The following is an 18,853-nucleotide window of genomic DNA, read 5'->3' as shown; positions in this document are numbered from 1 at the left end:
AACTGAGAAAAACGTGATTGAAATTTTTCGACCTATTTCTGTGTTTCTACGCATAATTGTCCCGTGGTTTCCTATTCGCCCTATGTGTCCCTAATCACCCCAGTTAGCAGTTCATCATCCTTATTTGTGATTCTCTTGCTATACACCAGGTAAACAAGACATAATGCTTAGTAAAACTTATGATTCCGTGTAAGAAAATACTTGGTGGGACAATTATGCGTAGAACTTTAACGATGGGACAAACAGACTTGGTGTTGTTTTTAATGAGTTTGCGAACAAAGTACCAGATTTTATGTGTTTTTCTTAAAGTACACATCAAACTAAACTCAAAAATGTCATAAAGTCAAAATCGTCCAAAACTGACATGGGACAATTATGCGTAGAACGGCAGTGAAATAATTACAATTGTTGCGAATTTCAAATTGCGATTAGTTAGTTTCACTTCATTTCCTAAGAAAATTTAAAGTTAAAAGTTTTCAAAAAAACAATTGAAAATTTGAATTAAAGTAAGAAGTCATGTTTAATTTTACAATTGTTGCCTTTTGCGGAATATTCAAACGAATTAGGCTGATGTCATTTTTGATTGTGTTTTTATTAAAAAAAACTAAAGTTTTTGGAGACAAAAGCTTTAAAAAAATATGTAATTTTGTAGAACTTTAAGAAATATTAAAACAAAACTGAAAAACTAAGAAAATGTACAATTAAATAAAAAAAAATCAAGTAAATGTTAACGGTTTTTTAAAAGATCTAGGTCTTTTTCAACAAGGATTGTATTTAAAGTAAACGGTTTTCTGGAAAACATCTTCTCAAAAAATTTAAAAAACTTTTTTTTTGCTGTAAATTAAAAAAAATGGTTTCTACCTTGACCAGAACCTATAGACGATCATTTACACAATCAATACATTTTTTAAAAATAAAAACAAAATACAACCTGCTCGAACATTTCAAAAAGTCATTATTTATCAAACATAGATATTTGGGTGTTTTGGAATAGATTCCAAATTTAAGCTCGATCTGACCACGGGAACTCCTCCTTGTAACCCCTTGAATGTTGTTTGGGGAAAATATGTAAAATGTAGTTGTACAATCCCTATGAAATCTCGGATGCTGGAAACAGACGTGCATTGACTCAATAGCAAAAATCAACAACAACAAAAAACAACTCTTCCGAAGAGACCATATTTTATAAATTCTTGAACTCTCAAATTCCTTTATTCAGAATTGTTCGCAATTCGCAATTTTCAGTGTAAGAACGGGCCTTGACCGATCTTATGCACTAGGTTCCCAACGAACACGCACTGCCCTTACACCTACATCTCACCCTTGCTCTGAGTCAGTACGAGCAGCACGCTAGAACACGCTTTGAGTGTTCGTGCCAGGCATGCACACCTTCTTTTCCGGTTACGCATTTAAACTCGGCCGGGGGTGGTACATTGCGTAGGGTTTGATGTAAGTATAAGCGCCTAACCATTTAAAGTGTGCCTAACAACTTTCATTAAAGCAAAAACTGTTTTATTTTTAGTTTGAATTCAAAAACTAGTTGTTATTTTACTGTGTTTTGTTTTCTCCTGAAATCTTTCCTAGTGTTGAGTCGTGTTTTTATGTTGCTATTTCTTTTGTCGCGGTGTTTTGTTACAATTTTGGTCCTAAGCATTTTATAAAAGTTTTTCAAAAGTACAATAGTAATATTTGTGTTAATTCTTTGATCACTCCAAAAATGAGTAAGGGCTCGAACCTCATTTGTTTGAAGAAAAGGGTAAAGATTGAAAACAATGGACAGTGAAAGAAATATACTATTTGAAGAATCAATAGTAAAAGAAAGATAGTAATTTATGAAGTAGATAAAGAAATTAACAATAATTAATAAATAGAGGTAAAAAACAAGCTTAGATTGTATTGAGGGCAATTTATAGGCCCAAATTTGAATATTGGCCCAAAATGAATATTGAATTATTCAAATAGACAAATAAAGAAAAGGCACATGATAAACAAAATTGACTGCCAAATTAAGGATTGATTGATTGATTGATTGATTGGGAAGGGGGAAAGCAGGGAAAGCAGAAAGTATGTTACAGCAGCATCAATTGGTAAAATAGAGTGAAAAAGCGTTGAGAAATAAGAGAATCAAATGAGTAAAATCGAAATCAAATGGAGGATAGTAAACAGAGCCGCGTTAGAAAATCAGTGAAACAAAATAAACAGAAGATAGGTGGTAGCTGAAATGGAAAAAGGGAAACCCCGTTGTGCGATGTTTCAGGTACATCCACAGCAGTTGACTCAACATACTGCGAATCAAAACAATACCGTCTACAATCACAAATTACTTCCCTTTCCCACATTGTCGCGCCCCTTTCTTTTAGCCGTCTCGACTTTGACCCGCGGTGGTCAAAGGTTTACGATCCGTTTCCACAGGCCACCAGCTAGGTCATCATGAAAACCAAGCCAACGTGGAGGTAAGAAAATAGGACACTTGCAAGGAACCAGAGCTATACTGTCTTGATCAAGAAATGATCTAACAGGACTACGGACGTAGTCAGTGACGCTCCTTCCAGGATGTTCCTCGCCTGAGCGTCAACTGAAGAGGTATCATCAGCATCATTCGCACTTGGCCTGCTTCATCATTCAAAAATGAAGTTTCCAAACTCGAAACTTCTTTTTATATTTTAATAGTTTTTTTTAATGTAATTTTTTCAAATTCAGATTAATTTTTTTTTTTCGAATTTTCAAAATCGTAATTAAAAAAATCCAAAATTTCTAAATTCACAATTTTTAAGATATGAAATTCAAAACTCCAAAAAACTAAAAATCAAGAAAATTAAAACTTAAAGAAAAGTTCAAAATTAAAAAAAAAAAATCTAAATTAAAAAAAATAATTTAGAAAGAAAAATATGAAAATTAATAAAAATTTAAATTTAAAACAATTTCGAAAACAAAAAAAAACGGAAATCTCAAATAAAATTTAAATTCTTAAATCCTTGAATTTCTGAATTCTTAAGTTCTTTAATTCTTTAATTCTTAAACTCTTAAATTCTTAAATTCTTAATAAAATAATACAAATTTTGTGATTCGATTTTCATGAGTGGCTCTTTGGCGAGAATCGTACTTGATGACTGTGTTTAAATTTTCAAATCCTTAGGTTTATGAATTTTTAAGAGTTTTAATTTTATAAATTTTATGAACATTTTCATTCCATAAATTTTTTATTTTTCATATTTATGTTTCAAAATGTTTTTATACATATTTAGAATTTCTCTTTTTGCCAAAATTATTGTTATGGCTTTTCCCTATGGTTTACTTCATCCTAGCAAAAATAAATTTGTCCATGAAATTTTCGGCGTTTCAAGATTCTGCGTTCTGAGATTTGGCCTCATGCGGCTATTCTTGATATAAAATTGCATTTATTGAATACAATTTTATTTAATCGTTTGTGATTGTTGTGTTCCTTTTGATGGATCTCTTGATTTTTGTTCCAAAATATTTTTTTCAATTCATAAAAAATAAACTCTCTTGTATGTTTGTCGCGAAATTATTTTTGTTAATATGGCGCCGATTGGGTTTTGAGACGGCGCGGATTTTTTTTTCGACTTCTCCGTAACAACCCTGATAATGTGGCCTTCTTAAACATTGCGGTTTCGTAAACGGAGATATTTATATATTTATTATATTTATTTTAATTGTTTGAAATTTTCAAAATTTCATTACCAATTTATATTTTTTAAAATAAATTTTGATGGTTTTTCATGTTTTAATTTTTTTAATATGTATATTTTCATATTTTTTTTTAATTTAGGAAAATAAAAAGTATAAAAACCCTACTTTTTTCGGTTTCCAATAATTTTAATTATTATTTTTTAGTTTTGGGGAGTTTAAAAAAATAAAAGTGGACTTTCTTTCTGTCGATAAATAGAACAATATAGATAGAGAAAAAACTCTCAAAGTATTAGAATTTTTTACTTTTTATATTTTTTTAATTAGGTAAATTTTTAGTGAGTTTTTACATTTTTATGTTTTTGTATTTTTTTGTTTTTATTGTGACCTTAGAAATTTAATTTTTAATTTTTCTTTAAGGTGAAGCCGTTGATCATTTTCGAAGAAATTTGATCATCACTATAAAATATTCTGTATTAAATTCAATTTAACAAATTTCAGCACCAAAAGGAATCAGCATGTGCCGGTTGTTGCCATCTTGAAGCAACTGAAGGAATTTTTGATCTAAATCAATTGTGCTTCAAAATTTATATAATTTTGTGGCACAGTCATTGACGTCCTAGTTGGCAGTTGATTAATGACGATTTCCATAACTTTACAAGAAATGGGATAATCGTTATCAAAATGAATCAGCATGTGTAGGGCACTATTCAAAACAACTTGTTGAAGGAATTTTGTCAAAATATTGAAAGCGACGCATAATTTATATCATTGAACGAAAAATCATGACAATTTTTTTTAATGAATTTTTATGATTTTTGTTTTTATTTTTTCAATTTTTAATATGTATTTTTTATATTTTAATAAAAACTAACTTTCTTTCTGTCGACGATTAATTTTATTTTTTTGTATTTTAGATTTTTTTTTAAAGTTTTTGGCCATTTTTTAAGTTTTAAAACGGTTGATGTTTTTTTTCGTTTTTACAGGGTACTTTCTGTGAAGGGCATGAAAAATGTATTGACAAATGGAAGTATTCAGAGCGACAGCCAGAAAGTCTATTGTATTTTAATTTTAGAAATCTTCAATTTTCTTGATTGTTTTAAAATTTTTTGTAATGTAGGTATTTCTTAAATTTTCATGTGTCACGTGGTTTTTTATTTTTTTTCAAGCTCTGCAAAATATTTTTTTTTCAAGCTTTTCAAAATTTTTGTTGAAATTTTTAGTTGATAAAAATGTGCTTTTTTATTTTCTTTAACTATAGTCCAGACTCGATTATCCATACAAACCTCAAAATCAAGATCAATTTTTTTTTTCATTTTCTTTTGACACTTAATGATTATTGCCTTCGATCGTAATTTTTCAACTAACGATCGAGATTTCTTGCCGATTGTTCACGTTCCGTACAAAAAAGTTTTTTTTTAAATTGGGGTTTAGATTTCCAAAATCGTGTCCACGTGGTCTACGCATGGTCCCTATGAGGCTTATGGGCCCGGGCCTAAACCATGCAAACACTTTTTTTTATTCATAATGCTCAAGCTCATACATTTTTTTTGTTATGGAGCGTGGCCATTTCCACTACCCCCTCCTCATTCGGCTTATAGATGGCCCATTATCCTCAAATTCCAAAATTAAAAAATTCCAGAATTTCAAAACCATTCAAAAAAGTAAAAAAAAAGATGAGAAAAATAATAAAAAATGCGATTCTTTAAATATTAGTAACTTAAAAAAAAATTTAAGATTTCTAAAAACTGAAATTGTTTTTATTTTTTTTTTAAATTAAAAAAATCAAAAAAATAAAAAAAATCAAAAAATTTTAAAAACTTCAAAAATAAAAAAAAACATTTTTTTTATTTAAAATTAAAAAAAGTAAAGATTTCATAAAAAATTAAAAAAAAAAAACAATAAAAATTAAAAAAAAACAAATATTTAATTTCAGAAAAATAAAACAAATAAAAAAAGCCCCTTTTTGTCGAAATCTTACTACACTCAACCCCCGGTGGTTGGTCACTTTTTCGTTTGACACTTTTTTAGTTTGTACCCCGTTGGTTGGTCAAAGTCAAACTAAAAAGAGACGATCTATCACTTTTTACACGGCGCTCACGCACACTATCAAAACAAAGGTTTGGTAGTGTGTGTGAACTCCGTGTAAAAGGGGTGTCAAACTAAAAAGTGACTCCGTTCGTTTGACAACAGTTGGTGTCAAACCATCGGGGGTTGAGTGTACCTATCGAGAAGTCTCGATCGTGAGTTGAGAAATTAAATACGATTGAGTACAATAATCACCACGCCCAAGTAGAATACAATTTGACGTCCCAGTTCGGGAAACTCTTCTTTGGAAACTTTCGAATCTCGAAATTAAACTCGCAAACCTTCCAATAGAAAAAACCAACGTGTCCATTTTATTCCTTTTTCAAACAAATAAACCTCCTACCTAAAACTCGCCTCCCACGTCCACCGATCCTTCCTCACACTCTTCTCCTGCTCGTACAGCTCCCCATCCAACCCACCCGTCAACGCCCGCGACTGCTGCGTAAACTCCCGGCACTGCACCAACTTCCGATCGGCCATCTCCAGACAGCGCCTACCCCGTTCCAATATCTCATCCAAATCATCTTTTCCGAGACTCAAATTGAGTCGCATCTTTTTCGTCTGCGGAACTTCCACCGCGTCAACGGCGTCTTCCAGCGAAGTGGAACTTCGTTTGAGTTTGCGCAGCTCGGGGAGCCACCAGAGGGTGCGCGTGAAGCTGGCGTACTCCGCCCGGTGGTAGATGACCTCGCACGGGAGGTGCGTTAGGGAGGAGCTCCAGCGGAGGCGAAGCAGTTCGGTGGCGAGGGTTGCGAGGGGGGAGAGCCAGTTTAGGGTGGGGAGGGATTGAGGATTGTTTAGGAGAATTTGTTGCGTTGTCAGGGCAAGTAGGCGGCGAGCGATCTTGTCATTTTGTGGTGCTGGAAGGACGGATTTGATGTAGGGAAGGAGGTGGGATTGAAGGTCGGGGAGGGTTTTGGGGTTGTTCAGGGTGAGTGGTTTGAGTTTGAGCTGGTTGAAGAAGGTGACGAGTTTTTGGTGACGCTGCGCGTCGCGCCAATCTTTAGGGAAGTGTTCGATGTCGAGGGGGATGTCGTGGTAGCGGGGTTTCGAGACGAAGGGCTTGAACTCGGCCGGGAAGTCGGCGTAGACGGCGAGGTTGTGCTGGACCAGGTTCGAGACGCGATCGATCGCCTGGTTGTAGAGCTGTTGGAGGACAAAGTTGGGATCGGTGCAGGCGTCGCGTAGTTTGGGGTTTTGCTCGGTGGAAAGGCGGAACCGGTGCCACAGTTCTTCGCCGAGGCAGGTGCTGATGAAGGCGGTTTGGGACTCCATGACGAGGGGGGAGTCGGAGTTGTAGTTGGAGGCTAGGAAGGTTAGGGATTTGGTGAGGGTTTCTCGGAGGGGGATTCGTTTGGACTCAAAGTGTTGGAAGACTTCGCAGTCGCTGATCTTGCCGTCTTCCAGAAGTTGATCGATGTCGAGGAGATCTTCGAGGGTTTCGTCCACTTCCAGGTGGCAGTTGTAGGCGATCACGGTGAGTGGGACCGGTCCCCAAGAGGCGACGTTCTGAAGAAGGTTGTGGAGGCGATCGCGTGACTTGGGGAGGTTACCCGAGGTTACGAAGAAGATTACGCCGTCGGAATTGTCCAGCGCGGACGGGTCTTTGGCGTTGAGTTCGTCCAGGATTGAGGCGCCCTTCAGTAGACGCATGCAGACTACGTGGCGCTCCCGCGCCGTCGTCGATTCCTGCGCTTCGAGGAAGAAGTACTTTGAGCTTTCGGGATCAACCGATCGCCTGAACACGCCCTTGAGCCACTTGTTGATGTAGAAGTAGAACCCGGCCGCGTCTTCCTCCTGCTTGAACGGGATCGAGATGGTCAGCTTCCAGTAGAGGTGGTTCTTGATGAAGCCGCGAGGATCGCGGCGATTCTTGACCGAGATTCCACTCATCACTTCAAAAACGTCAATCTTGACCTCCTTCCTCTCCGGCACCTTCACCGGATCAACGCGTCCCCCAACGTAACGCTTCATATTCGAAAGACAAACCCGTTGATGCTGCTGGAACAACTCCCGGGCCTGCTCGGCCAGCGTCCGCTCCGGCAGCCACGCCGGACTGTTCTCGATCTGCGCCCGATTGTTCACCACCATCAGCACATTCCTCCTCCAAACCCGGAAGAACTTGCGCATCGTATTGACCTGCCTGTTCTCCTGGCAGTTCTTCACCAACGCCTCCTCCCTCACCGTCTCCTCCAGCATCTCCCGCACGACCTCCCCCAGCAACTCCTCGCCCACCTTCTGCGGCAACTTCTCCAGCAGCTGATGCCGATAGTGAGCCTCCCCGCCCGCCTCCCTCACCTCCTCCCCACAAACCTCATCCAGCAGCTCCCCGCAAATCCGCTCGCACATCTTGTTCACCGTCGCCTCCAACTCCCTTCTCCCCTCCTCCTCGAGCTGCTTCAGCCGCCTCACCTCAGCCTCCTTCCGCGCGATCAACTCCTGCCGCAGCCGCTCCTCGTCCGCCTGCCGCTTGCGGCGAGCTTTCTCCTCCTCCTCCAGCTGCTGCCGCTTCCGGCGGAGTTGTTCCTGCTCTTCGAGCTGCTGCTGCCGCTTCCGGTGCAGCTGCTCCTGGTCCGGCTCCGGCGGCTTCACGAACGGGATCGAGCCGAACAGGTTGAAGGCCGGAACGGAAGGTTTTGGCGTCGGTTCCAGCGGCGTGATTCCGGACAGGGTTGGGGACGGGCTCGACCGGGACATGATGGAGGTCGCGTTCGGGGGAAGCGGGCTTGTGGTTTCGATTTTGGGACGAATCGCGGTCGGTTTCGGGAAGAGCGGCTTCGGCGAGATCGTCGTTGGCGAGGGGACCTTGAAGACCTTGTCGTCGTCGCTTTGCGCGACCGGACTCGATTCGAGGTGCAGCTTGGTGTGCTTCAGGATGTCCCGCAGAATTTTCTCCTTCAAAAATCCGTCCTCATCAAAACTGTCCTCGAGGACGTGGGAATCGAGCACGGCTTCGGACTCGAGTTGACCTCCAGCAATGGCTTCACCAACGCTGCACCTCCGTTTGCTCTCAACCAACTCAAAGGCACGCTCCAGCTGGTACGGAAGTTCCGGCCGCTCGTACTGCTTGGCGTCCATGAGGGCGGTCCCAAGTTCGACGTCCACCGGCAGGCCGTAACAGTCGAGGAAGGACGCGGCCGCTTCGTCGTCTTCGAACGCGAGCAGCGCGGTGAGGTGGCGCAGCGAGAACTGGGCCGGAGTTCGGTGGGTGTAGGCGCGCAGGATCGTCTCGAGGGCGCGCGACCGGATCTGGTTGAAGTACCGCAGCAGGATGCACGCGTTCATGTAGGTCGTCTGGCGAACCAGCCGGAAGAAGCGCACGTAGTTGTTGTTCTCGAGCGCGAAGTAGACCTGCATGGCGAACCGGATCTCCGACGATTGTTGGACCTGGGCGGTTGAAATTGATGTTATTTATATTATTTGAATTGACTAAAACTTTTTGGGACCTTTTCCTATGATCATCAAACAGCCGTTTCACCCATACAAGACTCCATACAATTATGGCAACTGTCCATACAAAAATGATACGTAGGGGAAATATGCCCATTTTAAGCCTAATAAGCGGTCGTGTTTAAATGATGCTGGATAATCTGGATTCATTCTTGAAATTCACTAAAACCAAGTACACCAACGAGTAGAGCAACTTTCTGTGAACATTTCTGCTTATTTTCACTTTTATTAAAAGTTATGTTATTCCTTTTACAAGCATTTAAAAAAAATATTTCAAAAATGTATTCTAATCAGTCGAGTGCATTGGGCCACGCCCATTTTTCTATTTTCAGCTTAGTTCTTTTTTTCTTACAACGCTCGTTTGGGTCTGCTTAGTGCTGCCAAAATTGATGAAATTTTGAGCGAACACTCACGAAAAGTAGCATTTATAGCGAAAGTTTCCTGGCAACACCACAAGCGCTACTGGTGGTGTTGGTGGCCACCCTTTGTTCTTCATATGCCTTCGCTCCTCGCTCGGTTTTCTTCAGCCTTCGATTGGAATGGGTCGTCAAAAGTGAAACGTCAAAAGACTTAGCGCGTTTGTTTATTTATGGATCGTGGCCAATAGCAATTATTCCCCCCCTCCCCTCCCTCCCTAAAGTGTCCACGTGGTTTATGGATGGTCCCAACATTAGAAAAAAAAATGTGGCGGTCATGCCATGGCACACTTTTTCCGCAATGTTGGTACCACTGTGTGATTTTGACATTTCGGGCGTTCATCTTTCGAACGCCATCTTCGCTTAAAAACTTGGATAAAATTCTTAATTTCTGGAGTTTTTTTTTTTTTTTTTGAAAAGGTCCAATAAACCAAATTTTGATTTTTTGCTTTTTGGGTGTTTTTTAACACCCCTGACTCAAGGCGGTTTCAAAAACACCCAAAAAGCAAAAACTGGAAATTTGCAGGGTTGTTACGGAAAAGTCGAGAAAAAATCCGCGCCAGATCCGCGCCGACCCCAACACCCAATCCGCGCCATATAAAAAAAATCGCGACAAACAAAGAAGAGAGTAACACTAGGAGTAACATAATGAATGAAATTTTAAACGAAAAAAGAATAATACAGAAGGCATTTTGATCAGTACCGTTGATCAGTTGTGGATTCATATCCCACCTGTACCAAATAAAACCATTTTTGCCATTTCTGAAACAATATTAGCATTTTTTGCAACACTTTTAATATTGTTGCTTTAAAAACAAATTCAGTAAAAAAAATTAAATTCGAAAATTTAAAAAAAATAAAACTATAAAAAAAAATCAACTAATTATAAAATCTAGGGCTTTACTACTTGATAATTTTCGCCAAAACTTTACTCTGGAAAATCGAAACACGAAATTTCTATTATTTTCTTCTCTAAATTTCTCTAAACAAAAATATGACTCCAAAAATGATCCGAACTAAAAAACGGCAATTTTTTTATAATTTAATAATTTATTAATTGATTAATTTACTAATTAAATAATTTAATAATTTAATAATTTTATAACTTTATAATTTAATAATTTAAAAATTTAATAATTTAATAATTTAATAATTCAATAACTTAATAATTTAATAATTTGGAAACTTAAGAACTTTCTTAAAAAATAAAAATAAACAAAAAAATCAATTGCAATATTCTCGTATTTTTTCAATTTAATAATTCGTACTTTTTCACGTTTTTGAGTCGGTAAGTTTTGACAATTTCAAATCATGAATTCTGTGTCTTTTTTATTCCAAATTGTTGAATTCCAGATTTCTTATTTTTTAATTTTAACATTACATTTCGCTTTTAGACGGAGATGCAGAGTTCAGAATCAGAGTGGCAACAGAATTTTTTAATTTTTTCAATAAACCAAAAATTTAAAAAAAAATAATTTTTATATTGAAAAAACACAAAAAATCTAAAAAGTTTCATAGCTTCAATTTTTTAAAATTCTGTGATTTTTTGAATTTTGTTAATTTGATTTTAATAAAATTGGTATTTATTTGAATAAATACTAGGGATTTACTACTTAATGTACTTAATGGGGGTCGTCCCATAGATGACGAAACACGAAAAGAAATTATCGTGTGTCAACTATGTGGGACATTCTCCGACACCTTCTGTGTCGGTTAATGGAAGACCCCTAAAAAGCTAGTTCAACCAAATATTACACTTAGAATGAATGGCCCTTAGCTTCTTCACCTCCTTTCCCCTTATAACTGCCAGCGCCCTGTCTGGATCTATCCACCATGTGACAAAAGGTTTGAAAAAACTGTTGTCGCGATCTTCAATTCTGTCTCTCCTCTTTCTGTTCTAGGTTAGCTTAATATTTCTCGCCGCAAATTGCCAATATAAGCAAATAATTATTTTAAAAATAATGAGTTGTAATGTTATGTTAAATTAATATAACAAATCTCAATACATTAAAAAAATCGCTCCTTGAAGATTATTTCAAAGTTTTGTATGAAAAAAAAGCAATCAATAATTTTTAGAAGAAAATTTTCTTCATTAACAACTTCTTAGAAATTGATTTTTACGCACTCAACGAAAAAGATTGAAAAAAAATCGAAAAGATCGTTCTCAATTATTTTGTTAATCAAAATTGCTATCCGCGCCTGAGCAAAATTAGCCAGCAAATCCGCGCCAGATCCGCGATACGCGCCATCCGCGCGATCCGCGCCGTCCGTAACAACCCTGAATTTGGTTTATTGGATCTTTTCAAAAAAAAAAAAAAACTCCGGATTTCTTTTTTTATGTTACAAAATAGACATTTTGGGGGTCATATTTTAGGACTGAAACACAAATTTAGAGAATAAAGAGAATGGAAATTTTGGCAAGGGACCATCCACAAACCACGTGGACACTTTTTTAGCAATCTCACAGACTCCATTATTCGAAGCCTCGATTACCCGAAGGTTTAACATCAAATCAAAAATATTTTTTTCGTATTTTTGAAGACCGTGTTACGCTCCATACAATTATTTTGAAATTTGTATGGAAATTTTGTTACAAGGGACGAGGGGGTCCAAAAATCCATTTTTTTTTTTGCGTTACGTAATAAAATAACGCTCCCTTGGTGAATCACCTATTTTTTATTTATTCATTTTTTCTGCCAAAAAAGCATTGTTGTTGGAAAATTTTCTTCTCTTCGAAAAAACTATTTTTAAAATTTTGGCATTTGAAAACGTTTTAGTTGATTCATCAATTTAAAAAAAAAATTTTGAAAAAAATCTGAAAATTTCACAACTGTATAATTTTTAAAAATTGAAAATAGTAGGGTAAATTCTCGTATGTTTGGCAGGTTAAGCACTCGCTCCTAACTCCATCCATTTTGTTGATTTTCACTATTTAAACAACTTATTTTGCAAAACTCTTATTGAGCTATTTATCACTCGAGTTCAGTTGAAAACGCTTTTAATTGGCTTTAATTGAATGTCAAAGTTCTGACCTGCCAACATTAGAGGCACGCTGGAATTAGATGCTATTCCCCTATCATTAGTTTCTGAGCTATTTGTGCTATAGAAAATCAAAAGCTATTTGGATGAGACTTGAAAAACTTCAATTTCCTTGTTTCTTTTTTCTTTTATTCGCAGTATTTTAGAAACCACAATTCCAATTTTTAATGCAATTTAATTGGCGTGGTGATTATTGCATTCGATCGTAATATTTCGATCGTAATTTCTCGACTCACGATCGAGATTTCTCGATCGTAATATTACGATCGTAATTTGTCGATAGTAGATTGAGATCATTCGATAGTAATTTCTCGATCTATCATTGACAATTTACGACTAACGATCGAGAAAATCTCGATACGTGTTTTAAAAAATTCTAGTGTACAAAAATTTAAAAAAATTCAAAAAGTCAAAAAATTTAAAAATTTTAATTTTTTTTAAGAATTTAATTTTTTTTTAATTTTTTATAAATTACAAAAATTTTAAAAATTTCAAAAATATCAAAAATTTCAAAGACAACAAAAATTTCAAAAATTTCAAATATTTCAAAAATTTTAAAATTTTCAAGATTTTTAAAAATTTCAAAAATTTTAAAACTTTCAAAAAATTGAAAATTTTAAAAATATTAAAAAATTCAAATATTTCAAATATTTTAATAATTTCAAAAATTTAATTTTTTTTTAAATTTCAAAATTTTTAAAAATTTCAAAAAATTTTAAAAGTTTCAAAAATTTCAAATTTTTTTAAAATTTCAAACATTTTAAAAATTTCAGAAATTAAAAAAATATTAACAATTTCAAAAATATTAACAATTTCAAAAATTTCAAAAATTTCAAAAATTTCAAAAATTTCAAAAATTTCAAAAATTTCAAAAATTTCAAAAATTTTAAAAATTTGAAAAATTTCAAAATTTTCAAAAAATTCAAAATTTTCAAAAATTTTAAAAATTTAAAAAATTTCAAAAATTTCAAAAATTTCAAAATTTTAAAAATTTAAAAAATTTCAAAAATTTTAAAATTTTCAAAAATTTCAAAAATTTCAAAATTTCAAAAATTTCAAAAAATTTTAAAAATTCAAAAAAATTAAAAAAAATTCTGATTTCAAAAATTTCTAAAAAAATCAAAAATTTGAAAAATTAAAAAAAATTATAATTTCAAAAATTTTATAAATTTGAAAATTTTTAAATATTATAAAAAATAGAGATGGGCTTATTTGAGCGAACCGTTCTTATGAACCGGCTCAAGTTAAAGAACGAATGAGCGACCGCTTAGAAAAAATGAGCGGTGGCTCATTTTGTGAACCGGTTCTTTTCAAAGAACCGTCAAATCAAAGAGCGAGTCGAAGAACGAACCGAACGAGAGCGAATGAACGGAAAGAACGAACGGAGCGCTTGATTAGCGTCGCTCGCGCCGTCGTCGACGTCGTCGAACGGCATCGTTTTCGCTCACTCTTTCGCTCTCCTTCGGTTCGTTCTTCCACGCGCTGGTGGTGACGGTGCTGTTGAGAAAAGAGGGGAAACTAGGTTCTCACCGGTAAGAATTGTTCCAACATTATGGCGCACTTAATGCTTGTTGCTAGCCTGTGTCGGGGCGCCTGTGATTTTGAATCAGCTGACTGTCGCCAGATGTTGCATGATCTCATTATGTTAATATCGATAGATTTCTCAAATGTTATGTACATGTAGTTGTTATACGCATTCGAACATAACTCGTATGCTAGTCTGCGGTTTTAATCCATGTATTGGACCGTTTGTGATTTAAAATGTAATTTACCATAGCATATCACACAAACTTGGTACTCTTTTGTGGTAATTGTTCAATAGATTTATTAAGGCATTTTTTAAGATCTTCTTTTTTGACGCTTGTTTTGATCATTCATTTGCTGTCATGATTTTATCAAGTGCAGCAAAACGCTACCTCAAATATGCCTGTTACTGAACACCAAATAAAATCTATTGTTTCACAAAATAATGGGAAGATAATTATCAAAACGATAATTCAGCTTTTTTTTTTTTTTTTTTTTTGTTTGATTGCCATAAGTCCACTGCGACCATTTATTTGATCTATTGTCGACCTGCTGATCTATTTTTAGATCTGCAGAGGCTGCCAATTTGCTGTTCTTGGGCATTTGGGGAACAAAGCACACGCGCTATTGTTGAGCAAGTGTGTTGATCTGTCCACACGCCGTAACATTTTCCTTTCCTCTGTGCTGTTGTACTTTCCATATGTGTCGCTAGAACTGAAGTGCACTTTTTTATTACGCTACTTAGGATGTGTTCCCAGTGAAATCCCAAAAGCCCGGGACTCTTGCTAAGCAGTTTTTGTCCCTCCAAGCACATTTTGCGGTTGGGCCCAGCGCACTCCGCAGATGCAAATATACAGAGCACAGCCGGTCCTCGAAACATGTGAAAAGTACGAGGAAAGGTGGTGCCAAGCCATGTGGGTTTCAAACCACGACCTTCCGTTTATCAAACGAAACCTGTAACCAATAGACCACAGGAGCTCGGCGTAGCTTACTTTTAATTACTTTTAACGATTAAAGCAATAATTTGGTTGAAAATATTCTCTTCTGAATAAAATTCAAGTTTGTTTACCTCTCTATGAAAAAAGTCTTAGATATTTGTGGATTTCAGAGATCAATGTTTTTCTCCTTTTTCATATAAAACGTTTATATTTGAAATGCTTTCCAAAAAAGGATAAAGCAAATCGACGATTTTCTATGTTTTATGGACGATCTCCAATCTGCTCAGAATAAGTGCGATGAAAACATATATTTTTGAATTATCAATCAACAAAAATCATACGAAGTGTGATCATGGACACTCCATTGGTCGTTTAAAAAATCTAAATAGCTTGAGCAGATGCATTCCAGTCTATTTTCTGACTTTGAGCGAAATGAGCGGATGAGCCGTTCAAAAGAGCCGCTCATTTAAATGAGCGAACGAAAATGAGCGGCTCACAAAAATGAGCGGTTTTGCCCACCACTAATAAAAAATTAAAAAAAAATCAAAAATTTCGAACATTTCCAATTTTTTTAAAATCTTTCTGAGATTTTTAAAAATTTTGAATGGTTCGAAATTTTTGATTTTTTTTTAATTTTTTAAAGTATTCAAAATTTTTCAAATTTATAAAAAAAATTGAAATTATAAATTTTAAATTTAAATAAATTTTAAAAATTAAAAAATTCAAACATTTCAAAAGTTTTAATTTTTTTTTAATTTTACCTTTGGCAACGGTTCTGCTAGACCAGTTTTCAGTTTTCCCTTCTTTTCAACTAAATTCAACTTTAAACTTTTTAAACTTTTGTCAGTAGTAATGAATTTTTTTAAATTTTTAAAACTTTTTGTAAAATTGGTAATTTTTTTTTAAATTTATTAAATTTTATAAATTTTTAAAATTTTTGAAATTTTTTAAATTTTAAAATATTTTAAAATTTTGAAATTTTTGAAATTTTTAAATTTTGCAAAATTTTTAAAATTTTTAAAACTTGAAATTTTTAAAATTTTAGAAATTTTTAAAATTTTAAAAATTTTAAAATTTTTTGAAATTTCAACAGTACAATTACGATCGTAATTTGTCGATGGTAAGTAATCTTACTATAGAGAAATCTCGATCGTGAGTCGAGAAATTACGATCGTAATATTACGATCGAATGCAATAATCACCACGTGGAACTTTTCTCAACTCAATATATATCTGAAAAAAAAAAAAAAAAAAAACAATCATGGACACTTTTTTGCCTTCCTCACCTTACTGAGGAAAGCCTATAGAATCACTCGAAAAACGAAATTCTTAATTTGACCTCTTAGACCCACCTTCACGTATACATATCGACTCAGAATCAAATTCTGAGCAAATGTCTGTGTGTGTGGTGGGATGTTGATCAACAAAGTTTGCACTGAGTTATCTCGGCACTGGCTGAACAGATTTGGACCGTCTTGGTCTCATTCGATCCGTCTTGGGGTCCCATAAGTCGCTATTGAAAATTATAAAGGTTAGTTAAGTGCTTCAAAAGCTATGCTAAAAAACGATTCTCACAAAAGTCTGGAAAATTGTAAAAAGGCTGGTTTTTGTAAGAAACCACGTCATGTTATACATTTTTAGAAAGGTATTCAAAAGACCTTTCCAGCGAGTTCAAAAGATTGAAGATCTGACAACCCTATCAAAAATTATAAGCACTTAAGTGTTATTTATGCACTTTTTAGAGGCCGAATCTCAGATAATTTGATGAAAACTTTGTCCGGATCTATCAAGCAACCTGTCGTTGGATAGGTAATCAAAAAACCTTTTCAACGAGTTCAAAAGTATTATTATAAAGATATGACTACCCAATCTGATGGTACCTATTTTGAATAGCACTACCCTCAAAATGTGAGGAATGCACCAATCACCTGAGGGTGCATTAAGTAACGTTTTTAATCATCGAAACACTGAAATATCTCAGTTCAAATTAAACTTCATGTCGCTATCTCTAGGAAATGGTGCAAATTATAAAAAAATGGCTGCTGTGGGCAATGGGAAGTTCGCAAAAAGTTTAAGCCAAATAGAAAATAAAAAAAAATAAAAATGCACGAAAATTACTCACCTCCTTCGGCAGCTGCTTGACCTCCCACAGGAAGTTGCCATCGTTCAGGTTCAGCAGCACGACGTACGCCCTAAACTCGGCCTCGTGCGGACAGCGCACCCCCTTCAGCCCCAGATCATGGTACATGTACTTCAGCGACTGCAAACACTTGGTCATGTTCTCCGTGTTGATCTTCTGGTCAAACACGGACGGTTCCTCCGCGACCAACCGCGCCGCACAGTGAATGTGGAACCTCGCGCACTGCTCCACCAGCTGGACCGCCTTCAGCGAGCACAACTCCTGCTGCGTAATGTCCTTCCGGATGCTCCGCGTCCGGTCCCACACAAAGTGGAACCAATCGCTCATGCTGACGTCCTCGTCCTCGCACAAATCCGCAATCCGGTGCAGCAGGTAAGCCATCGCCAGCCCGAGCCCCTTCTCCGAGCGCAACTCGTGCGCCAACGGCGCTTCCTGATCGGCCGAACTTCTCGAATACTGCTTGATCGCCTTCCGGTGGTCCATCCGCTGGCCACCTCCCTCCCCAGCCTCGTACGCCGCAACCTGCAGCTGAAACTCCCTCATGTAGCGCTCCTTCTCGGGGCACATGTCCTCGCAGGTTCCCTGCGTACTCTGCGCCTTCCGGATGTCCGTCGTGCGGTCCGTCGTCAACCGGAAGTACTTGTCCCGGGCCTCCAACAGTCGATATCGCTCCTCTGCAGTGTTTGCCGACTTCCTCGCCAGCGCCTCAAACTCACCCCGAACGGGAGCGGCCTTCGAGTCAGGTTCCGGCTGGTGCTGCTGCAATCTGGCCGGCGGCAGCCGCATCGGTTTCGGTGGCGCCACCAGCGACGGCGCCGGAAAGCGCTCCGTTTTCTTCAGAAATGATTCAATCGCTGCAATGAGTCAAACAATCAACTTCCAAAAACATTCCCAAATACCCCCAAAGACTCACACAACTTGCTGTTCTGCTGGTGCTGCTGCTGCTGGCGCACCCGCAAACTGTTCGGTCCTCCCCCCATCGACTCCAGCTCCTGCTGCACCTCCGGATCCAGCGTCTGACCCCCGGGGCCCTCATCCCTCGTCGCCGCCATCCCCTCCCGCTCGTCCGTCCAGTAAATCTCAAAACGCACCTCCCGGAACAGTCCGCCCCGGGCTAGCGCGGCTTCCGCCGCGGCCTGGCTCTCGTACTCCACGGTGCAGGAGAATCGCTTCGGTCGCAGTATGAACCGGTTGATCCGGCCAAACTGGCTAAAGTGCTTCTTCGCCGTTAGCTTGTCCAGAAAGAGTTCGGGGATTTTCTCGCAGCTGCAAGATTTGTAAACAAAAATTAACGTTGAAAAAGTGGAATGTTTTGCGCCAACAAACCTGATTGATTTCCGCTGCGGGGAGTCGTCGATGACGATCACGTCGTCTTCCTGCATGGTTGCTGCAGTTTTAAAGGTAAAAATATATCCAAATTACCACTTTTTCACCGGTTTTAAACTAATTCTTTCGATACGGACACAAAAAGAAACGCGATTCGACCCGCCGCGGGAATGTTTTGGTTTTGGAGCGAACTGTCATGAAAAGTGCGGTTAGGTTTGCTTCGAAAAGTCGCTGCGAAACGTCAAAGTTTCGAAGCAATCCAGTGTTGGCAGATTTTGATTTTT

General features: G+C 37.2%; 1 protein-coding gene across 1 annotated transcript; it reads right to left on the bottom strand.

Moving 5' to 3' along the window:
• Positions 1-6,018: 6,018 nt before the first annotated feature.
• On the bottom strand, positions 6,019-18,760 carry LOC6052318 (protein xmas-2). The gene is made up of 4 exons (XM_038259501.1): positions 18,570-18,760; positions 18,157-18,509; positions 17,226-18,097; positions 6,019-9,123 (listed from the first exon to the last, which is right to left on the bottom strand). Exons 1-4 carry the CDS (start codon positions 18,623-18,625, stop codon positions 6,076-6,078), a joined length of 4,329 nt encoding a protein of 1,442 aa, XP_038115429.1. The 5' UTR covers positions 18,626-18,760; the 3' UTR covers positions 6,019-6,075.
• Between the last annotated feature and the right edge of the window lie 93 nt (positions 18,761-18,853).

This window comes from Culex quinquefasciatus, chromosome 1 (genome assembly GCF_015732765.1).
Source record: "Culex quinquefasciatus strain JHB chromosome 1, VPISU_Cqui_1.0_pri_paternal, whole genome shotgun sequence".
In the NCBI taxonomy this organism is placed as follows: domain Eukaryota; kingdom Metazoa; phylum Arthropoda; class Insecta; order Diptera; family Culicidae; genus Culex; species Culex quinquefasciatus.
Note: the sequence above shows the minus strand (reverse complement) of the source record. Positions and strands in the feature narration are given on the sequence as shown.

Bases quoted from the DNA above. Each gene is read 5' to 3' on its own strand.
- LOC6052318 (XM_038259501.1), bottom strand. From the start codon at position 18,625: ATGCAGGAAGACGACGTGATCGTCATCGACGACTCCCCGCAGCGGAAA. The intron at 18,510-18,569 runs GTTTGTTGGCGC...CAAATCTTGCAG, and splicing joins CCGCAGCGGAAATCAATCAG to CTGCGAGAAAATCCCCGAAC. The intron at 9,124-17,225 runs GTGAGTAATTTT...TCAACCGCCCAG, and splicing joins TCAAGCAGCTGCCGAAGGAG to GTCCAACAATCGTCGGAGAT.